The sequence below is a fragment of the Ursus maritimus genome, unplaced genomic scaffold (genome assembly GCF_017311325.1).
Source record: "Ursus maritimus isolate PB19 unplaced genomic scaffold, ASM1731132v1 scaffold_4, whole genome shotgun sequence".
Lineage (NCBI taxonomy): Eukaryota > Metazoa > Chordata > Mammalia > Carnivora > Ursidae > Ursus > Ursus maritimus.
In genome coordinates, this window is record NW_024426552.1 from 93,341,019 (window position 1) to 93,357,037 (window position 16,019).

The window sequence follows — 16,019 nt, forward strand, 5'->3', positions numbered from 1 at the left end:
GCCCCCGCAGTGGGAGGGAAGGCGCGGCCCCGGGGTCGGACGGACAAAGCGGGCGTCCAATCGAGCCCCGCACTGCCTCCCCGAAGGGAGGGAGCGGCGGCTCGGACGGGCCCAATGAGCGGGGAGCCCGAGTGGGACTTCCTCCCGGAATCCCGTTGGCCAGAATAGCGGGGCCGTGGGTGACACGTAAGTTGGGTGGGAGGCGGCGGCGGCCAAGGTTCGGCAGCCCCGTCAGTGACACCGGCCCGCCATCCCCCAAACCCGGCCGCGCCGGCCGGCCCCCGCCCGTCCACCTACCCCGGCGGGCCGCGCGCGAAGGCGCCGCCTGGAGCCGGGACCCTTTGTTGGGCGCGCACCCCCTCCTTCTGGTGGCAACAAAGTCGCGCAGTGGGAGCCGCCGCGAGGGGGCGGGGAGCGGCCGGGGCGGGACTCCAAGCGCCGCCGGGGGCAGCCGAGCCAAAAAGTGGGGAGGAGGAAAAAAGGCAGGCGGCGTCTGGGGACCGGCGCGGGCACAGTTCGCTCGGAAGTATGCGGAGGGCCCCCTCTCGGGCCCGGGCACTCGCGGAGAGCCAGCCTCGCAAAAGTTTGGCGGCCGCTGCCCAGGCGGCGTCGATGGCTGCGCGCCCCGTGGCGCGCGGGGGCTGAGCGGGCGCCACTTCCCTTCGGGCCCCGCTTTTGTGTCTCGCGTCTCCTCCTCATGCTGCGTCCGGCCACCTCCTGCGGCGGCCGCTGCTGAGGCGCTCGCTCCGGCATAGGGGAAGAAGGGACGGCGGCGGCGGGGGCGGCCGCGGCGCGGGGTCCAGGCGGGACTATGGGAAACGGGATGTGCTCCCGAAAGCAAAAGCGGATTTTCCAGACGCTGCTGCTGCTGACCGTGGTGTTCGGCTTTCTCTACGGCGCGATGCTCTACTACGAGCTGCAGACGCAGCTGCGGAAAGCCGAGGCGGTGTCGCTCAAGTACCAGCAGCACCAGGAGTCCCTTTCCGCCCAGTTACAAGGTACGGTTAACGGGACGCGCGCGGCCGGTGGCCAACTTCGCCCCGCGCCTCCCGCCCCGACTGGAAAAGTGGCTTTGCTGAGACGTTGGTACTGCGGGTGCCTCCTCTGACCGTCACGGACATCAGAGGCGAGCCCTGCATGGCCACCGGGTCCCCGAAGCGTCAAGGGAGATGACATCCCCTCCTCCCACTTCCTCCGGCGGTTACGTTTGAAATTGGTGGCACCAGCCGCGGGTCCGCTGGACGTTGGGTGGGCCGGCGGCCGCTGAGAGCTTTACCCCAGCGCTTGTCAATGGCCCAGCTGTAGTCTGGGCAGGCCGACCAGTAGCCCTTACCCCGTTTCTGCCAGCCCATCCCGGAGGGGCATGGTCTCGGTTGCTGGGTATTCGCTTTGCAGTTGACTTTGCCAAGAAATGGAGAGTTTGGCAGTGATTTCTCAAACTATGCTGTTTTTTAAGGGAAATTTAGCCTTGACCTAGCTGCCCAAACTAATGGCCCAGTCGAATGGAACCTAGACCTGCTAGTTTCTGTTAACTTAATAGGGTGACTTTAGAGATGTTGGGAGTGTTGGAAAAGTCCACACTACTACTGTTCACCATCCTGCAGGTATCTTTTTTGGGGAAAAAAAGTTTGTCTTCCTGAGGAGCTTTTAGTTTATTACGGAGGTAAGGGTGTATGTGTGTTGTGTATTTTGCAATTAGCCTTGAGAAGTCCAAGAGGAGAAACACAGTTTTTCATTCTATCAGATACAGTGAACCCAACTTGAGCAAGACCTGCAGAAAGATTTAAAGTTCCTGTCCTTCTATTTTAGATCTCATTTAATGTAAATTTCAGAAACGTAAATGATGCGTGATTGCAAAGTAAGCACCCTGTGGTCTTAAGAGCACAGTCATCCTATACATATTTTTTGAAAGCTTTTACTTGTACTTGTGTCTAGTTTTCAACACTTATGCAGTCCTCTCCCCAACCAAAAAAACAGTACTAGAAAGCTGTGAGTAGTGAAATGTTGACAGTCTTTGCTGATAATGCAAATAGAGCTTATTTCATATTACTGGGAAGATACAAGCTGGATGCATGTTTGTGTCAGTGTATGTGTATACAAATAGAAAACAGATGCCTTTTCGTTGGTTCAGCTATTTTGAGTGTTTTCTAGTAAAAAAAAATTAAAATGAGAGAAAATGACATGCGGCTGATTGCTTGGTCTTATTTTCTCTTCCCAACTTAGAAGAAAGGGAAGTATTTTTAGCTTATTGAAGCTGCATAGCCACAGGCAGTGAAAATATGTGAGCTGGGTTTGGTTCAAAAGGAAAACCTGTTTGGATACAGACTTAGATTAAGAAAATTTTTCTTTAAACTTGCTGAAATTTACCCATGACTTATTGTTGCTATACGAATTCTGGATATTTATGTATTTACTTATTTACTTAGAAGACATTCGTGGTTTCCCTATGAAGTTCAGTACAGTTAGACAAAGGGGAAAATTTGCCATCTAATAGTACTACAAGGGCAGAACTGGGTTTTCACACATGTGGCTGGAAGGGGCGTGTATGGTGGATTATATGAGATTAGTGCCTTGGTGTCTGAGTTTAGGAGACCCATGCAAACAGACACCGTCCAGTTCACCAATACATCCTCAGCACTGTACAGTGCCTGACACTCATGAGGGAATCAATATATATGTATTCAGTCAACAAACAGCTGTTATCTTGAACTGTGGTGAGAAAATTAATCCTAGCACTTTTGTCTGCTTTCTCAGGCTTTGCTTCCCTGTCTCTGCTTTTTGAAACAAAACAAAACAAAACAACAAAATATTTTGCCCAAGTAGAGGTTTTGCCTCAGGAGCCAATGCTGGAACTGATTGACTGAGGCCCTGATTTCTGAGTCATGGCCTGTATTTGCAGTATTTCATTTTGAAAATCAATCTCAATTTCTTTTCTTCTTTTATTTGCTTTCTTTTGGTGGTGGTAGTGGGGGAGAGTGGTGGTAAGTGGTAATACAAGGCCATTAAAATGTACAACATTTGTTTTGTAGCAGGAGATGAAAAAATGTAGCTAGTTTGAGTGGCCTTAAAGTCCGTTTCTTAATGTATTTTGCCATTTCCTCTTGAATTGTGGTGCTGCAACAATTATAATATGGTTATACATGAAGAATTCTTTCCTAAGCAGACAACAGTTTCTTTTTTTTTAATGGATTCACGATTAATTTCTATAGCATTTATTTTGGCTTTCACATCTGCAGGCCATTTAATGAAGATTCTTCTGATGGTACGCAGCTTTTGCTCCCCTTTGCCAATGACAAATGACATTTTCCTCAGCAGCACTATGTTGTACCACCTGCACAGATTTGTTTCGAGGGCATTAGGCTCTCCATTCTTAGGACTTGTTTAGTTAAGTGAGATCTATTGACCTGGCTTGGATTAAGATCAGAGTTAATTATGAATGGCCTCTTTAAAAAAAAAAAAATCTAGGACTCTTCAAATGTTTAAGTAGTTTGGCCCCGTAATCTGAAGGTATGCATTTGTTAAGTGAGCATATTTAGGTCATCTTCAGTTTAAGAATGGTTGTACTCCAGAGATTATTTTAGAAGTAGGTTATGTCTAACTCCAAGGGCCTTTTGTAGTAGACCCGTTCCATAAATAGGAGACAGTGAGGGGTGACCTGAGGAACGTTCTAAGACTAAGCAGCCCCCTCTCCAGTAAAAACAAATGTCTGTGTCTGCCAGACAGTATATCTGTTTACTTCTCTCCCACTTCTGCTGCACGTTAATTATACAGAGCAGTGGGGCAGAGGTGACATCTTGGTGGCAGAGGCAGTAGTTACAACCTTTGACCAGCCCAGTGTTTACTTAACCTCTTAAATTTTTTTGAAACTGCCTTCAGGTGGGTCATGCCCCATTCTCTGTGTCTACACACCGTGGTTCTTAGCTCCGACTGCCCATTAGAATCACGTGGGCAGCTCCCAAACCAACTCAGTCACAGCCTATGGGGGTGAAACCCACAATGTGTCCTCCCCAGGTGATTACAGTATGCAGCCCAGGGTGAGAACTACAGCCCTGTGATCTTAAGCCACTTCACAAATTTACTTTGTTTGGCCGTAAAGACATCGAAGGGTTTTGTTGTTGCTTTTACCCCAGCATGTGATTCAAATTCTAGTCCTGCAACTTTCCGGGTGAACTTGGTCCTCATTTTTCTTTTCTATACAATGGAGATTAGAATGATCTATTTCATAGGGATAATGTGAGGATAAAATAATGAATACCTATGAAGCTCCTAGCACATACCTGGCACATAGTAGGTACTGCTCATTAAAGATGATATGTTATTATCATCATGGTCCCTGTTTGAGGTGAGGTATTTCACGTCTTTCTCTTCCCAGGTTTGTTATGGGTAAAAGTCTTAAAATTGACAAAATTTTTTTTATAATTGGCTACCTCCTTTTATTGTACCTGATTGAACATCAAAGGAAACAGGTGAATGGACATAAATCCAAGTACTTTCCTCTGGAGAAGGGACCTTCACTGACAGTTTAAACTTAAAATATTAAAGTAGGATTACTGATTAACTCTCTTCTGTGTCATATCAGATAAGAAGAGGGTGTAACTTCTAGTGGTAGGCAATAACTTTGTGTAATAGGATCTGGAATAGAGATAGAACTGTTCAAATTTTTTAAAAGTAGGGACAGATAGCCCCTCATTCCTGAAACACTGCATTACATTTTTGCAGTGCTTTTGGTCTTTCCAGTGATGGCCAGAAACCATTAAGAAAACGTTTATAAACAATTGTTGGAGAGGATGTGGAGAAAGGGGATCCCTCCTACATTGTTGGTGGGAATGCAAGTTGGTACAGCCACTCTGGAAAACCGTGTGGAGGTCCCTTAAAAAGTTAAAAATTGAGCTACCCTATGATCCAGCCATTGCGCTACTGGGTGTTTACCCCAAAGATACAGACGTAGTGAAGAGAAGGGCCATATGCACCCCAATGTTCATAGCAGCAATGTCCACAATAGCTAAATCGTGGAAGGAGCCGAGATGCCCTGCAACAGATGACTGGATTAAGAAGTTGTGGTCCATATATACAATGGAATATTACTCAGCAGTCAGAAAGAATGAGTTCTCAACATTTGCTACAACATGGACGGCACTGGAGGAGATAATGCTTAGTGAAATAAGTCAAGCAGAGAAAGACAACTATCATATGATTTCTCTCATCTATGGAACATAAGAACTAGAATGATCAGTAGGGGAAGAAAGGGATAAAGGAAGGGGGGGTAATCAGAAGGGGGAATGAAACATGAAAGACTATGGACTATGAGAAACAAACTGAGGGCTACAGAGGGGAGGGGGGTGGGGGAATGGGATAGACCGGTGATGGGTAGTAAGGAGGGCACATATTGCATGGTGCACTGGGTGTTATACACAACTAATGAATCATCGAGCCTTACATCGAAAACCGGGGATGTACTGTATGGTGACTAACATAATATAATAAAAAATCATTATTAATTAAAAAAAAAAAAAGAAAACGTTTATATAATGTTTCCTCCGCTCCTGTTCCAGATAAGTTTATTACAACTATTTAGTAGGCACCTGGGTGGCTCAGTCGGTTAAGCATCTGCCTTGGGCTGGAGTCATGATCCCAGGGTCCTGGACTCATACTGTTATTTAAGTTAGTTGTCCCTTGCATTGTGTTCTCCTAACACAGGATGGCACACTAGCCTGAGCATGAACATATCACATTGGAACTGGCAACTCGTTATTTTCAGCCTACCCTGAATCTGCTTAAAAAAGAATAAAAGTCTCCTTCAGCTCAGGGCCAGGCTTTCCTTCATCTCCAGTGCCTGGCACATAGTAGGCGCTCAGTAGAGAGTCGGTCTATACCTTTGTGGTATTTTCTGTCTGCTTATGAATGTGGTTCTATGCAGTGGGCAGTGAAGTGTAGTGGATGCAGGCTGCGGAGTGAGAGCACTTGGGCTGCAAGCCTGGCTATCTTTTTTTTTTACCGGCTGTGTGATGTTGGGCAAGTTACTTTTTTGCGACTCCCTTTTATCATATGTAATAATCAGAATAATAATGCTTATAATAGGTTGTCATGAGGATTGATCATGTTAGCTGGCATACAATGCTTCTAAGTATAAGGCTTACATTTTGGACCGTACAACAGAGTGGTTCACAGAACTCAGTGATTTAGAACCACGAGTGTGGGCTGTCTGTGGTTAGGTATACTCATCTTCAAGTGCAAAGTTAGGCCTTATAAACATCAGTTAGATACTGCTCATTAGATGAACATTTTCATTAAAAAAAAATAGAACAGAATTAAATACTCTTTCAGTTCAGTAGTTTTTATTTATATGTAAATCCCTGCCTTTAAAATGCATTCCCTGAATAAAAGATGAAAGCTTCTAGGTACTTTGTGAAAATCTGACTCAATTAAGCATTCTGTTAAATATATATGATTTGCACAAATTTGTATGATTCTCCATATTGTGTCTGCTTTAGTCATCCCTGTAAATTAGAACATATGCCCATTTTGGTTGACCACATAAGAGAATTTCTCATTTGTGAGCCTTCAGTTTAAGTCCCAGATAAATTGGAAGCCTTGCCTTGACTTTATATTCTTCTGCCTTTCCAAGGACAGTTTCTTATAGGGCTGGGGCACCAGACAGGTTTCAGCGACTTAACGAATGGACTTGGAGTTGGTGAACTGATACGCAACCAATTTGAGAGAAACTAAAAGAAGGAAATAGGGAACAGGGGACTGCTATCAGTTTATGACTTTTCAAAGCATTGAGGAATATTCTTGTTCACATGTTTATGTCTAAAAAAAGAGAAACAGGGACTAGGGAAAGGAGATTGGTTTTGGCATCGAATACTGTTTAAGTACAGCTCTGGTGTTCACAGGTAGAGACCTTGAACAGGCAAGTAACACCTCTGGACTTCAGTTTCTTCATGTTGAAATGAGGATAACAATGTCTATTTTGCACACTTGTATAGATTGTAAATCATACATCCAAAATGACTAGCACGGGTCCTGCAGCGCATTACTACTGCATTTATTAGGTGACCAGGACTACTCTTGCTGGACTGGCATTGAGCTGCTTTTTATTTTGCTGGCTGTTTACTGCATCTAGTAGGCAATAGTGTTGCTAGTTGTGGCCTAAATGTGGCTCTTTTCAGAGCTAAGTGCCAACTTGGCTGAAACTTTTATCTAAGACATTCTCACTCTGTTTTTCTACTGTACTGACCCTTTCTTTTTCTTTTTCTTTCTCTTTTCCTTTTTCTTTTTCTTCTTCTTTTCTTTTAGAGAGAAAAGGCCTGCGTACGCTTAGGTGGTATTAACTGAGAGTTGCTGTTTTTCATTTTGACAAATAAGTGTTTTTATTTTATCATTGAGGACAAAATGTTTTTGCTACTTTTGCCAGTCAATGCTTTGTGGATTTTGTAGCTTTGGAAGTAAAAGTTATATATAATACAACTTTATTATAAAAGAGGAGTGGCAAACTATTTTTTCCTTTCAAGCCACTGTTACTTAAAGTGAATGTATTTTGATAGAATTTTAAAAATTAATTTGATGAAATTAAAGTATTTTAAATACATAACATTTGTTGAATGTCTACCGGGTTCAGGTGCCATGTTAAGCATGTTACGTGCGTTTTTTCTTGTAATAGTGACATAAGCACGTTAATGTGAGTGAGCAATCTGAGGCTCAGAGGGGTTAATTAACTTGCTAGTGTCAAGGTCAAATCTAAGGAAACGGAGCTTAGAACCCTAATGTAACTTCCCAGCTGTGTTCTTTCCGCAGCACTCCATTGCCCTCAGAATTATTTTAGTGCGTCTCGTGACAATATTGATGGTTTTGAGAAAGTAGGTTAGGTGGGTCATATGAAGAGTCAAGATAAAATTTAGAATCAGGGGTAACAGGATGATTATTTGATGCAGCATTTCCAGAGTATAGGACATTTGCTGCTGTTACAAAAGGTAATTTTGGTTGATACGGAGTTGATTTTAGGTGGTGTGCAAATGCTGCATTAAATAACATTGAATCATATAATAAAAACCTTAAGGCCCTTTGAATTCCCTTTCAGCGTTTTCTTGACAAATCAAGGAGAACCTCTTAGTCTGATGCTAGAATCTCTGTCTTAGATGTAGTTACTCATTTGTTTTTCTCAGAGAACTGAATAAGGGCAGCCACCAGTTTGATAGCTAGAATTTAATAATTGTTTGTTGTTTTATTGCATTTAAAGTTTACAGTCACTATATCCATTAATAGCATGTAAATCATATTTTCCATTTACAAGGTGGGAGTGTAAAGGGTGTTTTTAAGAAGCTGATTTTAGGGGAAAAAGTGAAATTTGGCAGCACGCGGTACCTGGGCCGGTGTCGCACGCGTAAGGTGAGAAGTCGTGTCTGAGCACCTGCCTGTCTGTACTTCAGCAGTGCATTAACTGAATGACTCTGCTGCAGCCATTGAATCCTCCAGTTAAAGAAACAATCCTGAAACGGATGAATCATGTATCATGTATCTCAAGTCCACATATGCTGACTTCCAATACAACAGAGCATTCCTCCGCTGTCTCTGGAGACCAGCACCCTCTTCTCAGCAGCAGCAGAAATGCGTGCTGCTATTTTTAAACAATGCTGTGTATTTCTGAATGGCATATTTGTGTTCTTTGTTTTTATTGGCCAGGGAGTGCTTATTCAGAGGACATGCCAGTCATTGCCCTTCACTAATAAACCTCACTAATAGGCTCATAGCCTGGAGGGATGTGGGCATGAAATAAATTGCTCTTTAAAACAGTATGACATTTTTAAAAATATTGCCTTAACTATTTTTTCATATATAAAATGTCACAATATGATAGATTGTGAATAAAAAAGTAAAGATGGGCTGTCATTTTGAAAGATAAGGCATTGTAGCACATTTGAATGACACTATTTCCTTTCTGTTGAGAGCGAGTTTAAGAAAAATATATAATCATTTTAGGAGAGTCGAACATTTTATTTCCCATTTCACATATTTAAACCCCTTCTTTAAGTGGAATTTTTGTCATAAATAACAAAAAAATCTGCAAATTAAGATACTTAAGAGATCTTTGACATTGCTTATATGATCTCAACAATAGCTATGATGCTATATAGTAGATATTCTAAATAGATTAAAATTGAGCAGCTGTTAATTACTTTTTTACTTGTTTAGTGTGAATAGTTTATTAAGTTTTACATTAGTGAGATTAAATCTATAATCTCTCAATCTATTAACACATATTGATTTTTAAAAGGATTTTATATCCTTTTTTTAAAGATCTGATGCTATAAACACATTAGTTTGCACTGATGTCAAGCATCACTTTCATAAGAAGATGAAAAGTAACTTGTCTTCACTATGTAGGTGAGCACCAGCTGTAAATCCAGACGTCATCTAAGCTTGGTCTGGGCATGGGTGAGGCTCCTTGGATATCATTCCTTAAGTACAGTTCCTTGTCATCTCTGTATCTGTGAAACTAGAGTCAAGATACTGACCTCAATACAACCGACATACAACAATGAGGCAGGCATACGATATCTATCTGTTTTGTTCAAAAGTGGATAGATGTGTGGTATGTAGGAGTCACTGGTCCATAGCAATTCTGAAATCCAGCCAAGCAGATGTTCCCTGACTAGATTTCCAGACCTGGGGATGATTCTCCATGGCTCTCGAGTCTACTCCTTGGGCTACTAGCTTCACTCTCTGAGTCATCTTTCCTTTTTCATGAAAGGTAGCATGTGTTTTGCCGCTGAGTTTTCTCAGCCTGCTTACTGACAGTAAAACTTGGGGGGATGTATGGCCTTTTTTCATTTAGTACAGGCTCTATTCCTTTCATTCTCCCTCTCTCTCCCTCTGCCCCTGTTTGTGCTCTCTCACTCACTCTCTCAAATAAATAAAATCCTTAAAAAAAAAAAAAAGAAGCTCCTAGACTTCTAGCAGGGTTTCTGGTGATAAAATACTCTCAAAACTTTTGTCAGTCTCCTGTGAAACTTGGGGTTTAACTCTATTAGACAAAAACCATACCCACATATTTCTTGGCGATAAATCCTTCTCTACTTGGGGCTTCTGCTGAGACAAGGGGCAGGCAGTGACCTTTTACTTTCGAAAGGTATGTTGATAGGATCTCTGTGTCATACCCTTAAGCTTTTAGGAGACCCTACGGTCTGACTGAATAGCTCTTTAAGAGGCCACATTTCTGGGGCTCCTGAGTGGCTCAGTCAGTTAAGCCTCCAACTCTTGATTTCAGCTCAGATCATGCGGGGTACTGAGATCGAGCCCTGCGTCGGGCTCCATGCTGGTGTAGAGCCTGCTTGGGATTCTCTCTCTCCCTCTCCCTGCTTGCACATGCATGCGTGCTCTCTCTCTCTTTCTCTCTAAAAAAAGGGGGGGGGACCACATTTCTAAGGTCTTAACAAGGATTTCTAAAGCCACATCCTCTGCCTTATCTTTAGACCCTGTTTTCTCTGACGATTCTCTGGAATTGGTCTTTGCGTGGAAGCTATTTCTGAATTTCAGCCTTGTTTGCTGTCCAGAGATGCTGAGAATTTTCAAAACTATCAAGTCCTGCTTCCTTTTTGTTTAGCTGTTCTTCCCTCAATTTATCTTCTCAGTTTACTGTAATCAGCAAGAAGAAACCAGGTAGCATCTTCCAACATTTTGCTGGGAAGTCTCAGCTAAATTGCCCAGTTTATTCAGCACATTTTTTTTACTTCTCATAACTGCAAGTGACTGCAGGTCATGTAACTCTACATAAGTGGGGGTATTGTTAAACCTTTTGCCACTACATAATTACAGTTTCCAATAAAATTTTCCTCATTTTCATTAATGCTCTTCCTACAGTCTCTTCAAAGTCCAAAATTCTGCAAACAATTATGTTTAAGGCACTTTCACACTCTTCTTAAGGCCCATTATACAGTTCCAAAGATGTTCACCTTTCAGATTTTTGTGGTGGACACACCCTACTCCAAAAGTCTGTATTGGTTATCCTATCGCATAGCAAATTATCCCCCAGCTGAATTGGCTTAGAACAACAAATGTTATCTCACAGTTACTATGGGAAAGGAATCAAGGAGAGTTCTCTCCTTGTCAGTGAAAAGTTGAAGTTGAATTTCTGTGAAATTCTGTGAATTTTTTCCTTCTGTGAAGGAAGGTGATGCTTTTCCTGTCCCACTGCTACCTATGTGAGTGCCAGATTGCTGCCATGATATTCCCTGATACTCTGGGTTGTGGACGTCTTTTCTTTTGTGATATTCACATGGTTACCCTTAAGTCCCTTGTGATATGTGGTCATATCACAGGATCTCTTTTCCTTTAGTGCCCGTGGTTCTTGGTCACGCCACTTTGAAGAATGAAGAGGTAGACCAGACAGAGTGGTGGGGAGCAAAGTTTATTGAGTGATAGTACAAAGCTCCTGAAGAGGGAAGGGACCCAAGAGGGTTGCCACAGGAGTTTTTGAGTCTAGGAGGTTTTTTGTTTTTATTTTATTTTATTTTATTTTATTTTATTTGAGAGAGAGTGAGTGAGAGAGCACAAGCAGGGACAGAGAGAGAGAGAGAAGGAGAAGCAGACTCTGAGCAGGGAGCCTGACATGGGGCTGGATCCCAGGACGCTGGGATGGAGACCTGAGCCAAGGGCAGACACTTACCTGACTGAGCCACCCAGTCTAGGGGCTTTTATTGGCTTGTTGGCAGGCTGTTTTAATCTGATTAACCCTCCATGAGCCTGTTACCCAGTCAGGTTTTTGTCTTCTATCTATCACGTGGGAAAGGGTGGAGTTCTTCTTCCAGGGTGTTGTAAAATCCTTTTAAGGGTGGTTTCCTCTTAGGGTTCGGGTAGAGGGGAAAGGGTAGGGCCTTGTTCCTGCCTGCCTTTCACCCAGCTGTCCTTCACCAGTCTTTATTCTTTTTTTTTTTTTTAAAGATTTTATTTATTTATTTGACAGAGACAGCCAGCGAGAGAGGGAACACAGGCAGGGGGAGTGGGAGAGGAAGAAGCAGGCTCATAGCGGAGGAGCCTGATGTGAGGCTCCATCCCATAACGCCGGGATCACGCCCTGAGCCGAAGGCAGATGCTTAACGACTATGCCACCCAGGCACCCCACCAGTCTTTATTCTATGTCCCAAAAACCAAAATGTAAAAAAATTCTCTACACATTCTACAATGTAGTATTAACAGGTGCAGTGTGGTTCTTAGGGAGGCTTAATAATTCGCATAGTTTTTTTTTTTTTTTTTTCTCCTGTATCTTTTGCTCCATGGGTTGATTAGTACCCATTCGGATTAAGCTAGAGGATGTAGCTACTAACCCAGTTAGCTAGAATGATGCTTTTGTGCGTGAGTATCAGGCTCCTTATTTAGACCGCAAGAAGTCTTTATCTGAGGGTCCCATGGCAGCAGTACTTTGAGTAGAGGCTGAATCTTTAAAGAAAGACTACTTTGTTTTATTGTAGGCCTCTAGCTGTTCTCAAAACTGCCTCCCACCCAGCAACAACTCGTTCTTAAGGCCATATTGTGTGTCTCATCTGTGACCCTCTCTTCTTTAAGGGTGGCGTTTTCAATTTGGGATCCATGGGGGTCCATGAACTTCCTGAAAATATATGTCAGTTCTGTATATGCGCCTTTTTCCAAGACAGAAACCGTAGCTTTTCTCAGATCCTCAAAGCATCAGTGACCTAAAAAAGGTTATGGTTTAGGGCAAATTCCTTCTTCTGAGGTCTTTTTAAGTCCATCTTGGAATTTGACCTCCCTTGGTCCTACCCCATGAATCCTCTAGAAGTGGCTGAATTTGTAATGGGGTAGTCAGTGCTCAGTGCTATTTCCCTAAAGCCCTAACCCACTCCACCCCTCTCAAATTTGAGATTTCTGATTAGGGACTTAAGTGGCACTTTATAAACAGCATTCCTAGAATCCACTAGTAATTGCTTAGTAAATAATAAAAAATACCTTGTAATTACATGAGAAATTTATTCCTTCCAAATTTATATTCCTGATATCATTTAGTTCTGGAAGCAAGATATAGGGAAAAGCAATACACTATATTATTACCATTTTAAATTTGAGGAAACAGAAGTCACACAGCATGACAGTGACACACTTGGGATTAATGTTCAAATTGCTTGAATCCTAACTCAGGGATCTTAGTTATCCTCGGTTTCCAAGGTCCCCTCACCCTGGAACTAAAATGAGGTTTTAACAATATTCACAAAACAGAGTTTCTGACTTTACCTCTTCCGAGGGAACTCTATCCTTTTTGGATTCTGCTAAGCAGTTAAGAATATTCCCAGATGGTGACTCACCTGAACTTGAGAACTGATCTTCTTGGAGTCCACCTGCCTCTGTAACTGAACAAATGAGAGTTTGCCCACCCGCTGCATAGCAAGCTGGTACAAACTGACCCTGGCCTTCTGCAGTGAGGAAAGGCCATTTATTGGCATGGCACCACCCAGGACAAGGGGCAGCTAATGCTCAAAAGCCTGGAACTCCCTGATGGCTTGCATGTGAGGGTTTTTAAAGACAGAACTGGGGACAGAGGTCTTCTGAGAAGGTGGACGCTGATTGGAGGCCCATGGGGTCATGGTAGCAGATGTTACTTAATAACTTATGGTGCCACTTCATTTGGTTCCCCCCTCCCCCGCCTTGGTCTGTTCCATCTCAAGAGACTTGGAATCTGAGAAATATCTTTGTTCCATATGTGAGAGCTTCCCTTAGTGCTGATTAATTACTTGTCCTACAGGTTCCTTTGAATGATAAGCAAGCATTCCTAGCCCTTGAGTCTAGGCCTATGTGTTCCTTGGTTTTCAGGTCCTTCCTGGGGGTGACATGACCCCTAGTGTTCATTTTTACAACTGAACTGATAAGTTCCAGTTCCACTCCCTGCCCCCACCCCCTTTTTGTCCACTGAAGGTACCGATAGCTGCCCAAGCTGCTACTTCCTCCTTCACCTCTGCAGCTTTCCATTGTCAGTGGCAAGTTTACCTTTTTCAGTTTTGGATCTTACATGGCCTGGAGGATCCAAACAGGCTCCATAGGGACTGGGCCCCATGGTGAGAAGAGTGATATTTGCTGTGGTAAACTTGGCTTCATTACCCTTTCCATCTATCTCTGGCTATTGCCCTTGATCCAAAATTAGGGTCTAAGGCTGTCCCTTACAATAATAATAATAATAATAATAATAATAATAATAATAATAATAATAATAATAATAATAATAATAATAATAATAATAATAATAATAATAATAATAATAATAATAATAATAATAATAATAATAATAATAATAATAATAATAATAATAATAATAATAATAATAATAATAATAATAATAATAATAATAATAATAATAATAATAATAATAATAATAATAATAATAATAATAATAATAATAATAATAATAATAATAATAATAATAATAATAATAATAATAATAATAATAATAATAATAATAATAATAATAATAATAATAATAATAATAATAATAATAATAATAATAATAAATTCTTTTTTTAGACTCCTCTGCATCCTGGGGTGTAGACAGAGCTTAATTTCACATTGGGATCCTGCTAACTTCCATCAGAGGCTGTCACCTCCTGATAGCATCTGTAGCTTCACCTTGACTTCACAGGAGGGCTTTGAATCTCACCACTCAACTGATTCTCCAGCTGTGCTTTTTAGCTTCCAGATGTAGAAGTCAAATCACTCCTTAATAAATCATAGATTGGTAGAGCAGGAAAGAATGTTTATAGAACCCAGGTTGCAAAGAGTAGCATATGGATATGTTTTGGTTTGGCCCACACAGTGCTCTGAAAAATTTCACAGTAGTTGTCTACATGGAAAAAGAAAGATATTTTATATAAGCATCCAGATTTCTGACTTTATTTGAAAAGTCCAAAGATCCCTTGACAGTGGTCTGCATTCCTGCATTGTGAGTGGCCCACATTTTGATTGGGGCATGTGGGCTTCCATTGGCAGAAATTCTCACTGGGAATTCTGTATCTCGAATAATAACTTCTTCAGTTTATCAATGAAGAAAGTGAAACTTTAAGAGATGGAATGACCTGAGACCTGTGCTGTCCAGTATGGTAGCCACTGGTCATGTGTGGCGGAAGCATTAGAATGCAGCTGGTATGACTGAGGAACTGAATTTCAAATTCTAAATAATTTAAATTCAAAAGTTAAAACTAAAGCGTCGTTGGGGGTGCCTGGCTGGCTCAGTTGGGTAAGCATCTGGCTCTTGATTTCTGCTCAGGTCATGATCTCAGTTGTAAGATCAAGTCCTGTGTCAAGCTCTGCTCTCAGAGTGGAGTCAGTTTGAGATTTTCTGTCCTCTGCCTGTGCCCTGCCCCTTGCTCGTGCTTGCTTGCTCTCTGAATAAATAAATAAAATTTTTTAAAAATCACAAAACTAAAGCATTGTGAAATATTTTTTTCGAAAACATGACTTTATTGTTTTGGTGGCACTATGGTGAAGTTCTGTGTTGCATTAGATATTATTAGTATATTACAGTACACATATACTTCTTTTTAAAATGTGGCTACTAGAAATTTAAAAATCACAGATGTGATTCACAGTGTGTTTCTATTGGACAGTGCTGATCTGAGAGTTCACAAGCTTGCTGGTGGCAGGTCTGGAATTTATCAGCCAGTATCCACAGTTCTAACCATATTTTTTTTCCATTACTAAAATAGTGTCCTTTTTTCCCCCTAATTCTCAAAAGCTCTTTTCATTATAACATATTCTCTCACAAACTCCTATGGGAATTTGTTTTTCCTAATTTTAACATGGTACATATGCAGAAGTGATTTTATATAAAAGAAAATTTAGCTCTGTATATTAACAACAATTTTATAATAAAGCTAACTTTAAAGATAATAAAATTAATATTTATGACTTATAAAGACTATTTTAAATTTTTTTCTCATTGTTAGTGACATTGACATTCTCTCTGAATTATTTGTGTTAGAAAACTTTTAGAGAACAATTTATAAAAATTCAAAGTAACATTGTTT

General features: G+C 41.6%; 1 protein-coding gene across 5 annotated transcripts in view; it reads left to right on the forward strand.

The window, feature by feature from the left end:
• The first annotated feature begins 515 nt into the window (after window positions 1-515).
• GOLIM4 (golgi integral membrane protein 4) overlaps window positions 516-16,019 on the forward strand; it is a 77,521-nt gene continuing 62,017 nt past the window's right edge. For 4 of the 5 annotated variants that reach the window (XM_008710311.2, XM_040621633.1, XM_040621634.1 and 1 more), the window contains exon 1: window positions 667-998. In XM_008710311.2, coding sequence (XP_008708533.2) covers window positions 812-998 — 187 coding nt within the window. In that variant the 5' untranslated portion in view covers window positions 667-811. Of the gene's footprint in view, window positions 999-16,019 lie in introns of all 5 variants that reach the window. The other variant, XM_040621636.1, reaches the window with a different exon arrangement.